Source organism: Dermochelys coriacea, chromosome 12 (genome assembly GCF_009764565.3).
Source record: "Dermochelys coriacea isolate rDerCor1 chromosome 12, rDerCor1.pri.v4, whole genome shotgun sequence".
Taxonomy (NCBI): Eukaryota; Metazoa; Chordata; order Testudines; family Dermochelyidae; genus Dermochelys; species Dermochelys coriacea.
In genome coordinates, this window is record NC_050079.1 from 3,186,215 (window position 1) to 3,203,649 (window position 17,435).

General features: G+C 53.7%; 1 protein-coding gene across 4 annotated transcripts in view; it reads left to right on the plus strand.

Moving 5' to 3' along the window:
* HYDIN (HYDIN axonemal central pair apparatus protein) overlaps positions 1-17,435 on the plus strand; it is a 450,179-nt gene that overhangs the window by 343,725 nt on the left and 89,019 nt on the right. For all 4 annotated transcript variants that reach the window (XM_043494938.1, XM_038368829.2, XM_038368830.2 and 1 more), the window contains exons 42-46: positions 1,713-1,850; positions 10,850-11,033; positions 13,125-13,266; positions 14,506-14,674; positions 16,366-17,040. In XM_043494938.1, coding sequence (XP_043350873.1) covers positions 1,713-1,850; positions 10,850-11,033; positions 13,125-13,266; positions 14,506-14,674; positions 16,366-17,040 — 1,308 coding nt within the window. The remainder of the gene's footprint in view (positions 1-1,712; positions 1,851-10,849; positions 11,034-13,124; positions 13,267-14,505; positions 14,675-16,365; positions 17,041-17,435) is intronic.

The window sequence follows — 17,435 nt, forward strand, 5'->3', positions numbered from 1 at the left end:
GTGCTCCTCACTTTACAGCATGCATGCCCTGAAGAGTTTTAATTCTGAAAGTTGGTGCAGATCTGACTCAGTGTATGTTAGTGTCAGCGTTGTCATGCTCAGCTTGTATAGCAAGAATAACTGAGGCTCAAAGAAGTGTGAAGGCCCAAATTTTCAAGTGTAGCCTCTAATTTTGGTTGCCACAGTTTTTGAGTGCTCAGCTGTAGGGACTGAGCACCCACCATGCCAGCTGAAGTCAGTGGGTGCTGAGTAGCTCTAAAAAATTCAGATCTGAGGGACATGGAGCCCTGGCAGCCTAAATCTGTAGACCCAGGCTCTAAGAGTCGCTGCCATGGGCTGCTGCTTGCCATGCAGACATTTTCCCTGTTACTCAGCAAGTTAAGTACATCCAGGTTAACCTGAGGTGCAGCAGTCATCCTCCTTGTGGAGCTGGACACCTGACGCCTTTGGAGGGCCAGCCACTTGCTAACAGTGGGTACTCATAAACCGAAGTACCCAAAATGAGAGGGCCCTATTGAAACTGTGTGTCTAGGTGTCTTGTCCAAGGTGCCACAGAAAACCAGTGGGAGAATGAGGACTAGGCCCAGGCCTCCATGGTCCCAGTCCAGTACCCTGGGCACAGACACCCTACACAAGCGGTAGCACTTGCATTTTTCTTAATAAATATGTAGGTTGAGACAGGAAAAAAAAATGGTCTGGATCCTGAGAGAGCTTTCGGAAAAGGGCCTGGCCTACACTAGTAAGGGGATGCTATGCTGTTATGGCTATATGGCAAATCTCCCCTGTAGAGACTCAGCTTAGCAGCTAAACCGATGTAGCTTATACTAGTTCTCTGAACAAAATAAGCTACACCAGCAAAACACATTTTAGCCAGTATAACTTCCTTCCAGTATGGAAATGTCCTAAAGAATCATACCCCTAACTGACCTTATTAAATCGGCTCCCATTTTTAGCATAGACACGGCAATAGAGGGTCTCAGGTATCACAACCAGCGCAGCCAGGAGGCTGTCAGGGTTCCACTGTGTTGGGGTCAGTATTAAAGAACTTCACCATCCTGCTTCCTTCACACAGCTCCCAGACCCAGCGGGAATGGGCATGCTGCCCCATTCTGTGGAACGACTCCTGCTCCAAAGTGGGGGAGGGCAAGCAGTTCCATTTCCTCTTTGCTGCCCCAGTGGGTGTGTGCTGCCCCAGTAAGGGAGCAGTCCCTACGCCCCCCCGCCCATGCTGCAAGACTGTGATTGTCCCTAGCCCTTGCCCAGTGATGGGAAGAAAATTTCTCACTTCCTGAGCTCCCTTACCATGGCCATGGACTGAGCAGCAGCCTCACAACTCAAGAATTCACAACACTAAGCCTGGAGGGAAGTGGGTGCTCAACTGCTTGGAAGGCCATACCCCAAGTGTCAGACTTGGAGGGCGTACAATCCCCAGCATTTTTGTTTTTAAGAACTGGCTGGACAAACACCTGCCAAGGCTGGTCTAAATTTTCCTTGGTCCTGCCTCAGTGTAGAGGGCTGAGCTTGATGACCTCCTGAGGAGCCTTCCAGTCCTATGACTTCTGTGTTAAGTTGTACCATTAACATATGACCGCAGTCTTAGCTGGTAGGGTGAAGGGTCTGACGTTATGGGCAGAAGAGATGAGCTTGGTCTCCAGAGGAATTGTATGGATTTTTCTGAAGCATTTTTTTCCTTGTGGTGACGAATGCTGCAGGTTCCTCCCAGCCCTATTCCCAGTGCTCCTGTCCAGCAACGGCTCAGCATCAGTTCCAGCATGGCAGGAGAATCAGGCCTGATGAGCTGCATGCTTCCTGAGGAGCTACTGGTGGAGATCCTTTCAGAGAGGATGCAGGTATGGCAGATGCTCACCTGGGCAGAAGGAAATGCTGGTCATGAAGCTTGGTGTGTCGGGTGAGGATATTTGTGTGAAGGGATGGGGTATGTGGTGTTAAGGTTTGATTTAAATGATATGTTAAGTGTGACAAATTTCCTCCTCTGCCTTGGTGGGTCCTGCGCTTATTGGTGGATTTGCTCACCTCAGAGACTCACGGCAGCCCTCAGTTTGGCCACTTTTGCTAGTGGCTCAAACCTGCCGTTTACTCAGCTACTCTCATCACTGACCGACATGGGGAAAAGGAAGACCAACAATCCCCGCAGTCTCTGCTGATCCACCATGTGGGTCAGGGAACAGCCCAGAGACCTTCCCCTCTGGTGGAACCCACAGTCCAGGTCAACTCCTCCTGTGTCTGATCAGGAGTTGGGAGGTTTGGCGGGAACCGGGCCCACCCACTACTCCAGGTTCCAGCCCAGGGCCCTGTGGAATGCAGCTGTCTACAGTGCCTCCTGGAACAGCTGCACGGCAGCTACAACTCCCTGGGCTACTTCCCCATGACCTCCTCCCAACACCTTCTTTATTCTCACCACAAGATCTTCCTCCTGGTGTCTGATAATGCTTGTACTCCTCAGTCCTCCAGCAGTACACGTTCTCACTCTCAGCTCCTAGTGCCTCTTGCTCCCAGCTCCTTGCACGCACACCACAAACTGAAGTGAGCTCCTTTTTAAACTCAGGTGTCCCGATTAGCCAGCCTGCCTTAATTGATTTTAGTAGCTTCTTAATTGGCTTCAGGTGTCCTAATTAGCCTGCCTGCCTGAATTTGTTCCAGCAAGTTCCTTCTTGTTCTGGAACTGCCCCTGTTACCTTATCCAGGGAAAATGGACCTGCTTAATCTGGGACTAATATATCTGCCTTCTAACACTCTCCTGTAGTCGTCTGGCCTGGAGGGAGAAGGAGGGAGAGGGCTGCTGCTCCCGCTGCTGATACTGCTGCTGTTAGGCCCTGGGCTCTCCCTGCTGCTGCTGCTCCAGTTGCTCCCCTGGCTGGGCCAGACACCACCCCCACCCCCTGTTCTCTGCTACCTGGTTGCTGGCCGGCTGCTGCACCCCACCCTCAGGTGCTGCTGCTGCTCCAACTGCAGCCCCTTGGGGGGTGGGGGAGCCTGTTGGCCCATGTCCCAGAGGAGGGGAGTGAGGGACCCCACCCCAGCCATTGCTGTTGTGGACACCACCAGCTGAGAGGGGTCCTTTCTGCTTGCCTGGACCACCGCCTGGAGTTCCTGGAGCTGCTGCTGCGGAGCTTGCTGCCTGGAGCTGCTGAAGCCCCAAGGAGGAGAAGAAGGGGACCATCTACCAGTGGGGGAGCACCTAGAGACTTTGCAGACCACCGTGGAGGGGGCCTTTTGAACTGAGTATCTTTCGAACTGTGCTCTTGTGGTGGGGGTCTTGACTGTGTTTTGTAGGGACAAAGGGGTGCAGCATGGAGCTACCCCCGATCCATCTGTGTCCCCACCACTACCACCACCAGCACTGCCCCCTCCACCGCCCCCACTGGCTGTTTACCATCTGCCTCAGCTCCTGCCTCTGGACTCAGTTGCTTACTTGGCTTGTCATGCCCTGATTCGACCCTTTGGGCCAGAAGCAGCAGCCAGCCTAAACAGACTTTGTGCAACTGCGTGTGGGTGCAGGTGCCCCCGCCCGGACTGCCCACCTCACAGCTTTGCCCTTTGCTACCTGCCCCATTTTCCCTTTGCAGCCTTTTGCCCCCCCTTTTTGCCCCAGCCCCCGTTACTACCTTCAGTTTGTTTGCCTGCCCTGCCCATTTTCCATCTGCAGCCTGTGTTTGTTTGCCCCGCCCCAGCCTCTGAAGCTAGCCCTTGGTTTTCCTGCCCTAATTCCAGCCCACTTAGCCCCTTTCTCCATGCACCCATGCCCCCTCCCATGCTCTTGTGCCACTCCCCTTTTTAGTTTGAGCCCTCTTCACTCCACCCCCAATGCTGTTGTATCCCCCCTCCCCTAGTGCAGCTCGAGGAGCCGGAATTCTACCCCGTGTCGGCGACTAACCCCTGATTACCCCCCACATCCAGCCCACCCCTTTTGGCGCCCTCCTCCCCTGCCTGCAGCCTAGCGGGGAGGAGTGGTTGACCTACTTCCCCTTTCCCCTCCTCCTTCTGGTGTCTTCCCTTCCCTCCCTGCTCATGATGGCAGGGGACGAGACTGGTGGGGCCGCTCCAGAAAACCCCACCGCCCCTCCCCCACCTGCCACCTCGTTGCCCTCCCAAGCCTCCACCTCCACGGCTGCCACCGAATCACCTGCCACCGCCCCCGCTGGGGCACCGGCAGCGGTGGACACCGGGGTGACCTCCGCTGCTGCCATGTCCTTCGCCCCCTCTGACCCTGGGGAAGCCCCCCAGCTGGTGGGAAGGACCAGGGCAAAAAGAAGAAGGACCCCGCAAAAAAGACCAAGCCCTCCATGGCAGGGGCTGCCCCCACTGCCGCGGCCCTGCCACCAGCTGCAGCGTTCCTCCCCGATGTTCCCTCCACCAGCTCTGCGGGTGCCCCTCCCCTGGCCCCCAGGGCATAGCCCAGGTGGCAGCAGCCCCGCCGCCTGCCGCTATGTCATCTCCCCCGCACACCGCCTCCGCTACCATCTATAGCAGCCGGGGCCCCTTCCTGACCTTGACCAGGAAGCACGGCGTCCATTGGCTCCTGGTGCCCGCCTCGCCCCACATGGAGACCTACGTGCGAGCGTTGGTGAGGGTGGTGGGACCCACGGCCATTGTGGCGGCCTCCAAAATATACGGCAAAGTTATCTTCTTTTTAGCATCGGAGGCCGCCGCCCAGGAGGTGGTGGAGAAGGGCCTGGCGGTGGAGGGCATGTTCATCCCCCTAGAGCGGCAAGAGGACCTGGGCGTCTGTCTGGTCCTGACCTCTGTCCCTCCCTTCCTTCCCAATCCTGCCCTGTTACCCTCCCTCTCTACCCTGGGGAAACCCATCTCCATGGTCAGCCCTCTCCCACTGGGCTGCAAAGACCCTGCCCTCCGTCACATCTTCTCATTCTGCCGGCAGGTGCAGCCCCAACGTTACCCCCCCCCCAAGTCCCTGAGCCATCGCCCCTGCCCCCTGACTTGACCCCTGCTAGCCAGCCCCCAGATGATGCCATGGAGGGCTGGCCCTAGTGCAGGGGAAGTGGGGCAAGTGGAAGGCTCGAGCTCCGCTCCTCCCATCTAATGTGGAGGCCCCCCAGAAGACCAGGAAGGGGGACACCAATGCCGACCCTTCCGTTTTGCCCACGGGAGTGTTCCATCCACCGGTGCCAGCTGGGGAAGACGTGGCAACACCGGAGGGTCATATTGCTCCTCCGTGGGAGACCCTCCCCTCTAAGGCCCCCAAGGGAGCCCCTCCTGGTGTAGTACCATCTGAAGCCCCTGTGAGTCCCGAGGCGACCGTCGCTTCGGGTGCCGGCGGGGAGAACCCCGGGATGGTGAAAAGCGATCTCTCCTCCATATATGAGAAGATCGAGGCCCTGGTTCTGACCCCGGTCACCTAGGGGGAGGATGACTCTCTGCCAGCGGGCCTTGATCTAGGCGACCTCACTCCAGCCCCCCTTTCCACATGCTCCCTCCCACTAACCGATGCTTCCGCTCCCACCTCCGAGGAGCCCCTGGACTCCTCTATCAAGCCGACCGCAGAAGGCACCCCGCTGACGGCCGCCGAGCCTGTTGAGGCGACGGTCAGTGCCATGCGGCTGGGACTCGAGCCACCAGGGGCACCCCTCGTTGGTGTGGAGCAATCGACCTCCTTCCCGGGCGGGGGCCCTACAGAAGACAGTCCACCTCCTGCTGCCGCGGCTGCCAAACCCACCATAGAGCCTGCGCCCGGCATCACTGAGAGCCCCCTCTCCACCCCCCCCACCCTTGAGCCTGACCAGGAGGTGCCACCACCCAGCTGCTTGGCTTCTGGAGCCCAGACTCTCACCTCTGCCCCGTCCCTGACCTCAGCCTTGCCCTTGATGCTGACCCTGTCCCTATCCCATCCACTTCCCGTGATGTTATTGCCACCCCTGGGGCTGTCTCCTTCCCATTTCCAGCAAATGACCCCCAAGGAGCGGCCTTTGTGTTTCCCTGCCCCGACCCACTAGGGGCTGCTATTTTCTCTCCGCTGCCCCCTACTGCCCCAGGATTCGAGGCGGGCCGCGTGGTGCCAGCCCATCGGGCACCCCGTCGGGGGTCCGCAGCCTGCCTGCCCATGTTGGTGGGCCATGGGGCGGTACCAAGGGCCCCATGAGGTGATGACCAGGAGACAGTAACCCCACCCCCCTATGTGCTGCGAGAGGAGCTGCGGGAGTTTTTAGAAGACGTCCGTGGCTCCCCCAACAAGGTACAGATTGCTCTCTAGCAATGGGGGGACTTTCATTGCAAGGGCTCTTATGGGGGAGGGTAAAAGGACCGGGAAGCAGGCCGCCGCAGCCTACCAGCAGGTCTGTGGCTTCCATGACTTGTTGCTCACCTACGGGGTAGGTCACGGTTTGCTGCATGGCCCAATGGGGGCCACGAGTGTCCCTGCCAGCAAGGATCCCCCCCAGCCCTCCTCATGGCACCGCTCATCTTTGCAACATTGAACACCGAGGGCTGTAGGATGGGTCTTCACAGGTCCCAGGTGCTCTCCTTCCTTCGTGGGGGGTGGTACTCTGTGGGAGACCCATATGGATCCGGCCGCCAAAGACAGCTGGCAGCTAGACTGAGGGGACAGGATCTACTTTAGCCATCTCACAGTTCATATGGCTGGAATGGTGACCCTGTTGTCCCCCGACCTATGGCCTGAGGTGCTGGGGGTTGCCGAGGCTGTGCCGGGCTGCCTGCTGCACCTCCAGGCCCGTATGGAGGGGTTCGTGGTCAACCTCATTAACGTCTATGCCCCGACATCAGACCTGGAGCGGCTGCAATTCTATCAGCAGACGTCCGCCTTCCTCGGCACCTTGAATCCTCACGAGTGCCTGGTCCTGGGAGGGGACTTTAACACCACCCTCGAAGAGCGGAACTGCTTGGGGACCAAGCAGTGCCCGGCTACCGCGGACGTCCTCCGGAAGATAGTTGAACACCGCTCCCTGGTGGACATCTGGCGTGACCACCACCTGGATGACATTTCAACGTTCACCTTTGTCCAGGTGGAGGCCCATCGGTCACGCCACTCCCGGTTGGACCGCATTTATTTATCATGCTTCCACCTTTCACGAACCCATTCCTCCAGCATCCGGCCGGCCCCATTCTCTGACCATCATTTAGCCACTGTGACGGCCTCCCTCTGCGTGGAGAGGCTGGGGCCGGCCTATTGGCATTTCAACAACAGCTTGTTGGAGGACGTGGGCTTCATGATGTCCTTCCGGGAGTTCTGGCTGGCCTGGCAAGGGCAGCGGTGTGCCTTTCCCTCGGCACGGCGGTGGTGGGACCTGGGGAAGGTGCGCGCCCGGCTCTTCTGCCATGACTACACCTGGGGCACCAGCCGACGGAGGGATGCAGCGATAGAGCAGTTGGAACGGGAGGTCTTAGAGCTGGAGAGGCATCTGGCCGCCAGCCCCGAGGATCCACCCTTCTGCGGAGCATGCCAGGAGAAGCAGGAGGAGCTCCGGGCCCTCGAAGATCATTGGGCCCGGGGCGCCTTTGTTCGATCCTACATCGTCTCCTTCAGGAGATGGATCATGGCTCCCACTTCTTCTACGCCCTGGAGAAAAGGAGTGAGTCCAAGAAACATGTTACCTGCCTTCTGGCAGAAGACGGCACCCCCCTCATGGATCCGGTGGAGATGTGCGGGAGAACCAGGGCCTTCTACGCAAGTCTTTTCTTCCCAGATCCGACTGATTCTAATGCTTGCAGAGTGTTCTGGGGGGAGCTCCCTATGGTCAGCACAGGTGACCGAGACCGGCTAGAGTTGCCTCTCACTCTGGCCGAGTTCTCGGAAGCCCTCCGTCGCATGCCCACCAATAAATCTCCGGGCATGGACGGGCTGACCGTGGAGTTCTACCGCGTGTTCTGGGACGTCCTCGGCCCAGACCTAGTCACCGTCTGGGCCGAGTCTTTGCAGAGCGGGGTTCTCCCTCTCTTGTGCAGGCAAGCCATGCTCGCCTTATTGCCGAAGAAGGGGGACCTCCGCGATTTACGAAATTGGCGTCCCGTCTCGCTCCTCAGCATGGACTACAAAGTCGTGGCAAAAGCAATCTTGCTGCAGCTAGGGTCCGTACTGGCGGATGTGGTCCACCCAGACCAGACCTACACCATCCAGGGACACAGCATCTTCAACAACCTATATCTGGTCCCGGACCTTTTGGAACTCGGGTGTAGGGATGGTCTGTCGTTCGCCCTCCTGTCCTTGGATCAGGAGAAGGCGTTCGACAGGGTGGACCACAGGTTTCTCCTGAGCACTCTGCAAGTGTTTGGCATCATACCCCAGTTTGTGAGTTTTCTCCGGGATCTGTACACCTCTGCAGAGTGTCTGATCAGGCTCAACTGAACCCTGACCGAACCGGTCAGCCTCGGGCGAAGAGTACAGCAGGGGTGCCCCCTCTCAGACCAGCTGTCCGCTCTGGCGATCGAGCCCTTCCTCTGTCTCCTCTGCAGAAGGTTGACGGGGTTGGTGCTACGGAAGCCGGAGCTGCGGCTGGTCCTGTTGGCGTATGCTGATGACGTGCTCCTCATGGTCCAGGACCCAGGTGACTTGGCGCGGGTGGAGGCTTGCCAGGCCATCTATTCGGCAGCCTCCTCCACCCGGGTCAACTGGGTCAAGAGCTCTGGCCTGGTGGTCGGGGACTGGTGGCAGGCGAGCTCCCTCCCATCCACCCACGCTTCAGGTCATCCGGTGGAGTGCGGGTCTGCTGCTCTATCTCCACATTTACTTTTCTGCCACGCATCCCTCTTCGCCGGAGAAATGGCAGAATTTAGAGGGCGGGGTGATAGAGCGGCTCTGGAAATGGACAGGACTACTCCAGTGCCTCTCCCTTCGAGGGAGAATGCTGGTGCTTAATCAACTAGTCCTATCCATGCCCTGGTTCCAGCTCAACACCCTGGTCCCGGCCCCGGGTTTCCTGGCCAACCTCCGGACATCGATTCTGGAGTTCTTTTGGTCAGGACTGCACTGGGTCCCTGCAGGGGTTCTCCATCTACCCCTGGAAGAGGGAGGGTGGGGCCTGAAGTGTCTGCACACTCAGGTCCATGTCTTCCGCCTCCAGGCCCTGCGGAGGCTCCTTTATGGTGCAGGTAGTCCGGAGTGGAGCATACTGGCGCACGCCTTCCTGCACCACTTCCGAGGGCTCTGATACGACTGGCAGCTCCTTTATCTCCATCTGAGAGGTCTTCTGCCAGACCTCTCCAGGCTGCCGGTCTTCTACCAGGACCTCCTCTGGACCTGGAAACTGCTTTCAATGACCAGGTCCATGGCGGCCACCATGGGGGCAGATCTCCTTGCAGAGCCCCTGCTACACAACCCCCAGCTTCGTGTGCAGGTGGCGGAGTCCCACTCGGTGCACCGGAGGTTGGTCCTGGCAGACGTCACAGGAGTCGGAGACCTTCTGGACTACAACTGGGGAGACTGGCTGGATCCCCTGATGTTCGCTCAGCACATGGTGCTCTCCAGACCTTGTACTCTCTGGCGCGTACTTCAGGAGGTGAAGGCCGCTTTGCCGCCTGCTGCTCGGGTTTACCTCGACCGGGTCCTGCATGAGGGCATGCCCCGCCCACCCTCCACCCCAGGCCTGCCAGACCTTTTCATTGGGCCCCTGTCCCGTGGATCCAACCGACCTCCCCCCCGCACCTTCACCGTGAGCTGGCTGCACAAGCTGCAGCCAGTCTGCTTCCAGACCGCGCCAAGGAAACATCCATACATACTCATGCTCCACACCCTTTACATCCTCACCCTCACATCCTGCCCTGATACAAAATAATGGGATTTCTTGCCACCTTTGGAGAGTGAGGAGCCCTGGTGGGCCAGCTTATATTCCACCTTGGTCCTGAGGCCCGCTGTGGATATCAATTAGCAGCTCTTTCATGGAGCCGTGAGCACGGGCGTGTAATTGGTGCGGTTCACCCCAGTCCCAGACACCTGACCCTTTTGCGGCGTGAGGGAAACCCTGGCACACATATACTTGGAGTGTGCCAGGCTGCAGCCCCTATTCCGGCTCCTCACAAATATTTTATTACGTTTTTGGTTACACTTTTCTCCTCATCTTTTTATTTATGTACTCCCTATCCGCGGCCTCACAAAGTCATGGGACCTCCTGGTCAACCTTCTCCTGGCCCTGGCTAAAATGGTTATCTATAAAACCAGAGTGAGGAGGTTGGCTGATGGAGTCTCCTGTGACTGTGGGGCCTATTTCCGATCCTCGGTCCATTCACGTATCTGGGCAGAGTTCCTCTGGGCGACATCCACTGAATCCCTTGACACCTTTGAGGAGCAGTGGGCACTGTCCGGGGTTCTCTGCTTGGTGTCCCTGTACAGTTCCCTTCGTTTGACCCTTTGACCACACTCCTGTCCCTGTTATTTCATTAGTTGTCCCCCATGCTCATTTGGTGTCCAGGTCCTGTAGATCCCCCTCTTAGGCAGTGGGGGGAATCCTTTAGCAGTGGGCGGGCAAAGCCCGGATCCCAATAGGAACACTCTCCTGTAGCCATCTGGCCTGACCCTGTCACCTAAGGCAATGGAGAGACAACCAGGGCAGTAAGGGGCATAGAGAGAGAAATATGCAGAGAAAAGAAAAACAGGTGCAGATGTGCTGTTGATCTGCTCTAGCTCAACCAGAAATTTTGAACTTGATGGAAGAGTCACTGGGTGAGCTTCTCTGGCCTGTGCTGTGCAGATCAGAGGAGGTGATCAGAGTGGTCCCTTCAGGCCTTAGAATCTGTGACTATTTCAGACATTTGAGGATAGTGCTTGCTAATATGTTTTTACATCAGAGCAGTTTTATTTGCTGATGAGAATACTGTGTACCCATTAGGATGGATTTATGTCCTTTGTGTTCCACATTCACAGCTGAGTGACTGCTATCGGGGAGTGGTGTTTGATGGACTAGAGACACTCTTTGCCCGCAGTATGCCTTCTGCTCTTCTTTGCCTGCTCAAAGCAATCAACAATCGGTGTTACATCTACATGGTGAACCTGTTCCAGGATTATGCTGCCATGAAGGCTAGGGAGAAGGCCAAGAAAGAGCAGGAAGGTGAGAAGGATTCTTCTGTGAACCCCCTGACACTCACACCTCTAACATGTCTGTGTGTCTGTCTAGACATTTCTAATAGTGGCTGTCAGAAAACTGGGGGAATTTTTCCACCTCAGAAAATTTTGACCAAAACAAAAAAAAAAGTTTTCATCTGTATTTTCAACAGAAAATTTTGATTTGGGTGGGGGGGTGAAAATTCAGATACCAAAATATTTCAATTTGGAAGTGTTACCGTGGTACATCATGGGAGTTGTAGCTAAGGTATCTCGTGCTCCCATTCTCCTTTATAGGCCAGGGTCCCTGTCACGCTTCATCTCCCATGATGCATCACAATCTCTCCTTTTGGAGACAGGAGGCAGTGCATCGGGGGTATCCCTGGATGTGGTGCATAATGGGAGATGTAGTCCAGTTCAGGATCCTGTCCCTTAAAGGCAAATGGGGACACAAGATAATCAAGCTACAACTCCCATGAAGCACTGTGACAGAATATAGAAGAGGTTTTTCGTAGGAGTGGGTGGCTGAGATTCTGTGGCCTGCGCTGTGCAGGAGGTCGGTCTAGAGATCATAATGGTCCCTTCTGACCTTAGTATCTATGAATCCATGTTCGGAAATTTGGATTTTTGACAAAAATTAAATTTTCCTGCAGAAAGCAGACACTTTTCTCAGAATGTTTTGGTTAGTCCTAAACCCAGTTTTCCATTGAACAGAAATTTTTCGACCAGCCCTAATTTCTAGAGTACCTATCACCATATCTAGGCAGCAATACAAGCTAACAACCAGGATTCCCCTTTTTGGTCATTTCACACGAGTTACTGCAGCTTTTCACACCTGTATTCACATGATTTTAAATAGCACTTGAAAGGGTGTTTTGTCCTTGGGCAGAGACATAGAAGGGATACAGCTTTGTTTGAAAGAAAAAATCGAGCTTCATCGGTGGAAGGCTGTCCTGGCAGGTGGTGGCAGATGCTGGGCAGTCACTGCCAGGCAGCCCATGGCAGAGCAGCGGAGGCCTGGCTGAGAGACTGGCAGGGAAACAGGGTGTAGGTGGACTGTTTTTAGGGGCGTATTCTCAGAGCCTTGTAGTGTGCTGGGGACACCAGCAGTTGAAATGGGAAATAGAAATTCTCATAGAAGAGATCGGCACAGTCCAGGTGCCTGGGACGAATCTGAGCTCTAGCTCTGTTTTTGGGGTAGCTATGCAACTTGGATTAGGATCATCAAGTAGGTCTGACTCTCCTATGGATTCTTTGGATTCCTGCTGTCTCATGGGACATTCACATAGTTACGTGAGTAAAACCTGCTGCCCTCTCTCCCTTAGCACCTATAGTTTTACAGCCAAAGCTGCCCCAGGATCCAGCTTCACAATGCACAAAATACTGTGGGGCCAGCATTGTAGAACTCACAGGATCTGTGTACGCTGCAGTGCAAGTCCAGGGCTGGCAGAATTCAAGTCAGCAGACCCAGGGTTTGTTAACCTAGAGCTTGAGCGGCTACACCCATTTGTAACCCCAGGGTAGGAATTGTTTAACCCTAGGCCCCAATCTGGGGCTCCAATGTCTACACTGCATTATGCGGGCTCCAGTCCAGCCACCCAACTCCCAGACTTCCTAGCGCTCTCCCAAAACATGGCCGCTCGTGGTGCAGTGTGGGGAAACTTCACAGTTCAGAGGTAACAGAGAGTTGACCCATGGGATTGTGGGATACTATTGGCAGATTCCCAGAGCACGAGTCCAGTGGGGCTGCATCTATGCTGCAAAGCAAGAGGACTTGAACCCTAGGTCCCAGCTTGACTCAGGCTCGGACCCTCCACCCCCATGGTGTCCTGGGAGTCTGGGTCTGAGCCCTGGTTTAGTATGATTTGTGTGTGGATGGAAGGGGGGTAAAGCCTGAGTTCAAGCTCTGGGCTTACAATGCAGTGTAGATGTATGCCCCTCCCCCCCAGCACCTAACTCAGTGCCTGCTAATCGGAGCAGGGACACACACCTTTGTGTGACCCTGGGTCACTGCACAAGCTGGCTCCGGTGGAGGGCCTGTCCTGAGCACTGAGCTATGATTTCAGCTGTTACATTTCTCTGTTTGGCTGCATGACAGAACAGGAACAGAAAGACGCCATTGCGAGGGAAAAGGCTCGTCTCCAGGAGATGGATGAGGAAGAGTACGATGCTCTCAGTGAGGAGCAGAAAATTCAGTTTGACAATGAACTGCTCCAAGCACTACGGGAGCGGAAGAAGAGGTGTGTGAACTGTCCCTGGACAGCCACCTGGGAATGCTGCTCCACCCTCCACGTGGGACACTTCTGTGCTTGCCTGTTGTTTCTTTTCCTGCGCCAGGCACTGGCACTACCTGCTTTTCAGTTGGTTTGTCTGGTTTTACCAAGTAGGAGTCATGGTTCTGAGTGGGGGTTAGTGGGATGGCGGAGAGAGTAGCTCAGAAGCAACAGCAGGAAGTTCTGTTTCTCCTCAGTGGTTCAGGAAGTGGGAGGAGTAGCTCACAAGAGGTGATGGAGCCTCTGCTCTCACATAGTAGGAGACTCGTAAGGCCCAAATGACTCTCCTGCTTTTACCCATTGTGTAGGTTGTTGGCCAGAGGATAGCATGCTGGATGGGGACTCGGGAGACCTGAATTTTAGTCTTGGCTAGGCTGCTGGGTAACCTTGGCAAGTGACTTCCCCTCTCTGTGTCTCAGTTTCGCTATCTGTAAAATAGGGATAATGATACTGACCTTCCTGTGTAAAGCACTTTGAGACCTGCTGATGAAAAGTGCTGGATAAAACTATGTATTATTGTGCTTTAATAACCCTAAATTAAGGACAACACTGAAAATTCAACTGTAACTCTTCTAGAGACACAGAGAGCTCCCCCTAGTCCTTGAAAATTACATATGAACTATATTGGCTCAGTTTCACTGTTATTTTCACAGTAGATAAGTCCTTACAATGTTATTTGCATAGTACCCCTCTCATTGACTTAATATGCATAGTGACACTGGCCATAAATATTAACTGTAGCCAAAGGGGTGTGACATAGAGAATTAGGTTCTGATTCAGATAATCATCCTTATTCAGTAGGGACACTTATGCATATGCTTAACTTTAAGCATGTATTTAAGTCCCATTTAAGTCAGTGGGACTCAGGGTCATGCTTAAAGTTAGGTACATACTTGAGTGTTTTCCTCAGTTGAGGCCAAATTTTGTTTCCCCAAAAAGAAGAAGAAAAATCAATGTGTTTGTTTTTAAATTGACATGAACTCAGTTATATATTGTGTGGACTTCCAAGTGAATGGCTGCATTATTATCTGGAAGCTCTGCAGACTACAGGAGGTGAGACTAGATGATCTGATGGTTTCTTCTGGCCTGAGAATCTATGGAGCAAGGCCTCAAGCTCAGACTGGTGTTCTAAGAGCATAGATTTCTTAGGGCTGCGGCAGGGCTGAGAGTTTATGATGAGTGAGTTTTCTGTCTGCTTTACTGAAGGGAGCTGGAGAAGTTGGCTCGAGAGCTTGAGGAAAAGAAGCACCAGCAGGAACTGGAGCGTTTGCGAGAAGAAGAAGAGATGAGGAAGAAGACCAAGCGGTGGAAGAGGGATTCTGGAAAAGAGAAAGATGAGGCCTTGGGAAAGAAAAGCCAGCTGGGAGGCAAACAGGTATGTGCTTATGCTAATAAAGATGTTTAACTCTGCCTCTGCACTGACCCTGTCATGGGACACAAGCCAGCACCAAAGCAGCTGGAGGTTCAATCACATGTAATTTGCTAGGCCAGGGAATCAGTAGCTTGTGATGAATATATTACATGGGTCTGTTCTTGAAGGTTGTTGGGAAACTTGAACTCGTGCACGGCCACTGTGTTCTCTCAGTCCGTGCATTTCCCAGTTGAAGCATAGGACCCCTGGTCTCTATAGACCACACTGAGTTCTAGTTCATTTCCAGGTGCAATTGCACTGGTTGGTTTTGACCTAGAAAGTGCATGTGCTTTTAGTCCCCACAGCTGACCTTTTCTGCTCATTTTGCATGGTGACATCTGATCTGCTGTTCGTGGTAAGCCATAGATTCATACAGCTTTGGGCTGGAAGCACTGGATAATGTTCAGCTTCCCACTATGGTCTGACAGGGTGTCAGAGTTCCCTCCCCACTCTGAACTCTGAGATACAGATATGGGGACCCGCATGAAAGACCCCCCTAAGCTTATTTCTACCAGTTTAGGTTAAAAACTTCCCCAAGGCACAAATTCTTCCTTGTTTTTGGACGGTATTGCTGCCACCATCAAATGAGTTAGACAAAGATTCAGGAAAAGGACCACTTGGAGTTCCTGTTTTCCTAAAATGTTTCCCCCCCCCCCAAGCCCTTTCTTCCCCTTTCCTGGGGAGACTTGAAAATAATATACCTACCAAATAGGTAAACAAGGTGAGCACAGACCGGACCCTTGGGTTTTTAGGACACTAAAAACCCATCAGGTTCTTAAAAGCAGAACTTTATTATAAAGAAAAAAGTAAAAGAAGCGCCTCTGTAAAATCAGGATGGAAGGTAATTTTACAGGGCAATAAATAGATTTAAAACACAGAGGATTCCCCTCTAGGCAAAACTTTAAAGTTACAAAACACAGGAATAAACCTCCCTCTTAGCTTAGGGAAAATTCACAAGCTAAAACAAAAGATAATCTAATGCATTTCCTTGCTTTACTTACAATTTTTGTAATCTTAGATGCTTATTTCAGGTAGGATTTTAGGAGAGGTTTTTTTCCTGCCTGGTCCCTCTCTCTGTTCTGAGAGAGCACAACAAAGAGAGCACAAATTTGAAAGGATCTTCTTCCTTATTGGTCCTTTTGGTCAGGTGCCAACAAGGTTATTTGAGCTTTTAACCCCTTGTAGGTAATTTTATGCTACCCTTAGCTGTATGTTTATGACACAGGGCCAGAATCACTTTACTTTCAGGGTATGCTGCTAGGTCTGTACATTCACTAGGGTCACATTGACTTAATTGAAGTCTCCTGCAGGACAGAGTAATTTGGTCAGAAACCTGGGCTTGTCCAAACCACTACCCTCATTGCTGGCATCTCGAACTCAGGCACAGGAGAAAGCAGTAGCCTTCCCATTAAGAGATGCTGAGGATATCATCATTCAGGGGATGCAACAGCCCTTGCACACTTGTTGTGGGAAATAAGCTAAATTGGAATCTCTTCGGCACAGTGCCCAAATCTTTGTTTTGTGTCTTTGCCGTGCTTAGCACAATGAAGTCCTGGTCTATGCCCATGACTCCTAGGCGCTACGGTAATACAAATAATAAGCTGAGTTAGTACTTAAAAATGTTCCCTTCCTTTTCCATAATCCTGACCTTATAGGGTGCCAGTATCTCCACCGTCAATAGGTCGGACCTCAGGCTGAACGAAGGGGTGGAGAGGAAAGTGTCTGTGAGAGAGCGTCCAGATTCTGTAGCATGTGACAAGGAGGACAAGAAAAAGCGGAGCAAACTCATGTTGCCAGACGTCCTGCCACTAGGGCTGATGCCAACCCCAATCCCGGAGCAGGAGGAAATGGAAAAGGAGGTGGTAAGTGACAGTGAGAAGGACTTGATGCAGAGGTTTAAAGTCTATGAGGCTGCACAGAGGGAAATTGTCCAGATTCTGTCACTCTGGGACCGGGTGCAGGGTGTTCAACTGCCGCCCCCAGGCCTCGAGGAGACCCAGCATGAAGCAGAAGATCAGCGTCAGGCTCCATCTGGCCGCAAGGGCCGGAAGGACAGGGAAAGGGAGCGTCAGGAAAGACTGGAGAAGGAGAGAGCCGAGAGAGAACGGATGGAAAAGGAGAGAGCTGAGAAGGAGCGCCTGGAAAAGCTAAAGGCACTGGAGGACTCTAAGGTGTCTGGGCTGGAGGGAGAAGGGGAAGAAGGAGCAGACAAAGACCAGGATAGAAAGAAAGACGTGGGGGTGCCATGCTTGGACTTCCAGGTACTGAACTCAGAGGACTCCAGTGGGAAGAGGATCTTGGAGAGTGGCAAGCTGCCAGAAGTAGAGCAGGTAAAACCACTGTCTCACATGGTGAGAGAGAGCATGTGTTACTGGGCTCTGGAGCGCTCACTCAGCCTAGGGTTGCAGTGGCAAAGCTCTAATGCATGGGTATTTGTTACATACATTAGCCTCCAGGCTCTGCAACTGGGGACTCAGTTTTGCAAGGTTCTAAGCACCTGCTGGGAGGTGGTGGGAGTTGAGGGAGCTCAGCACCTCACCGGATTGAGCCTAATGAGGATTGGGCAAATCACATAGCCTCTTTCTGCCTTGGTTTCCCCCGGTTGGGGTTGATGATTCCCGCTATTAATAAAGGTTCAGTGCTGCGTGTCTGAGAAGCACCTCAGACTGAATAAGTGCTAAGTGGTGTTATCCAGTATTATCCCCATCTTTGTTCTTCCACTTTC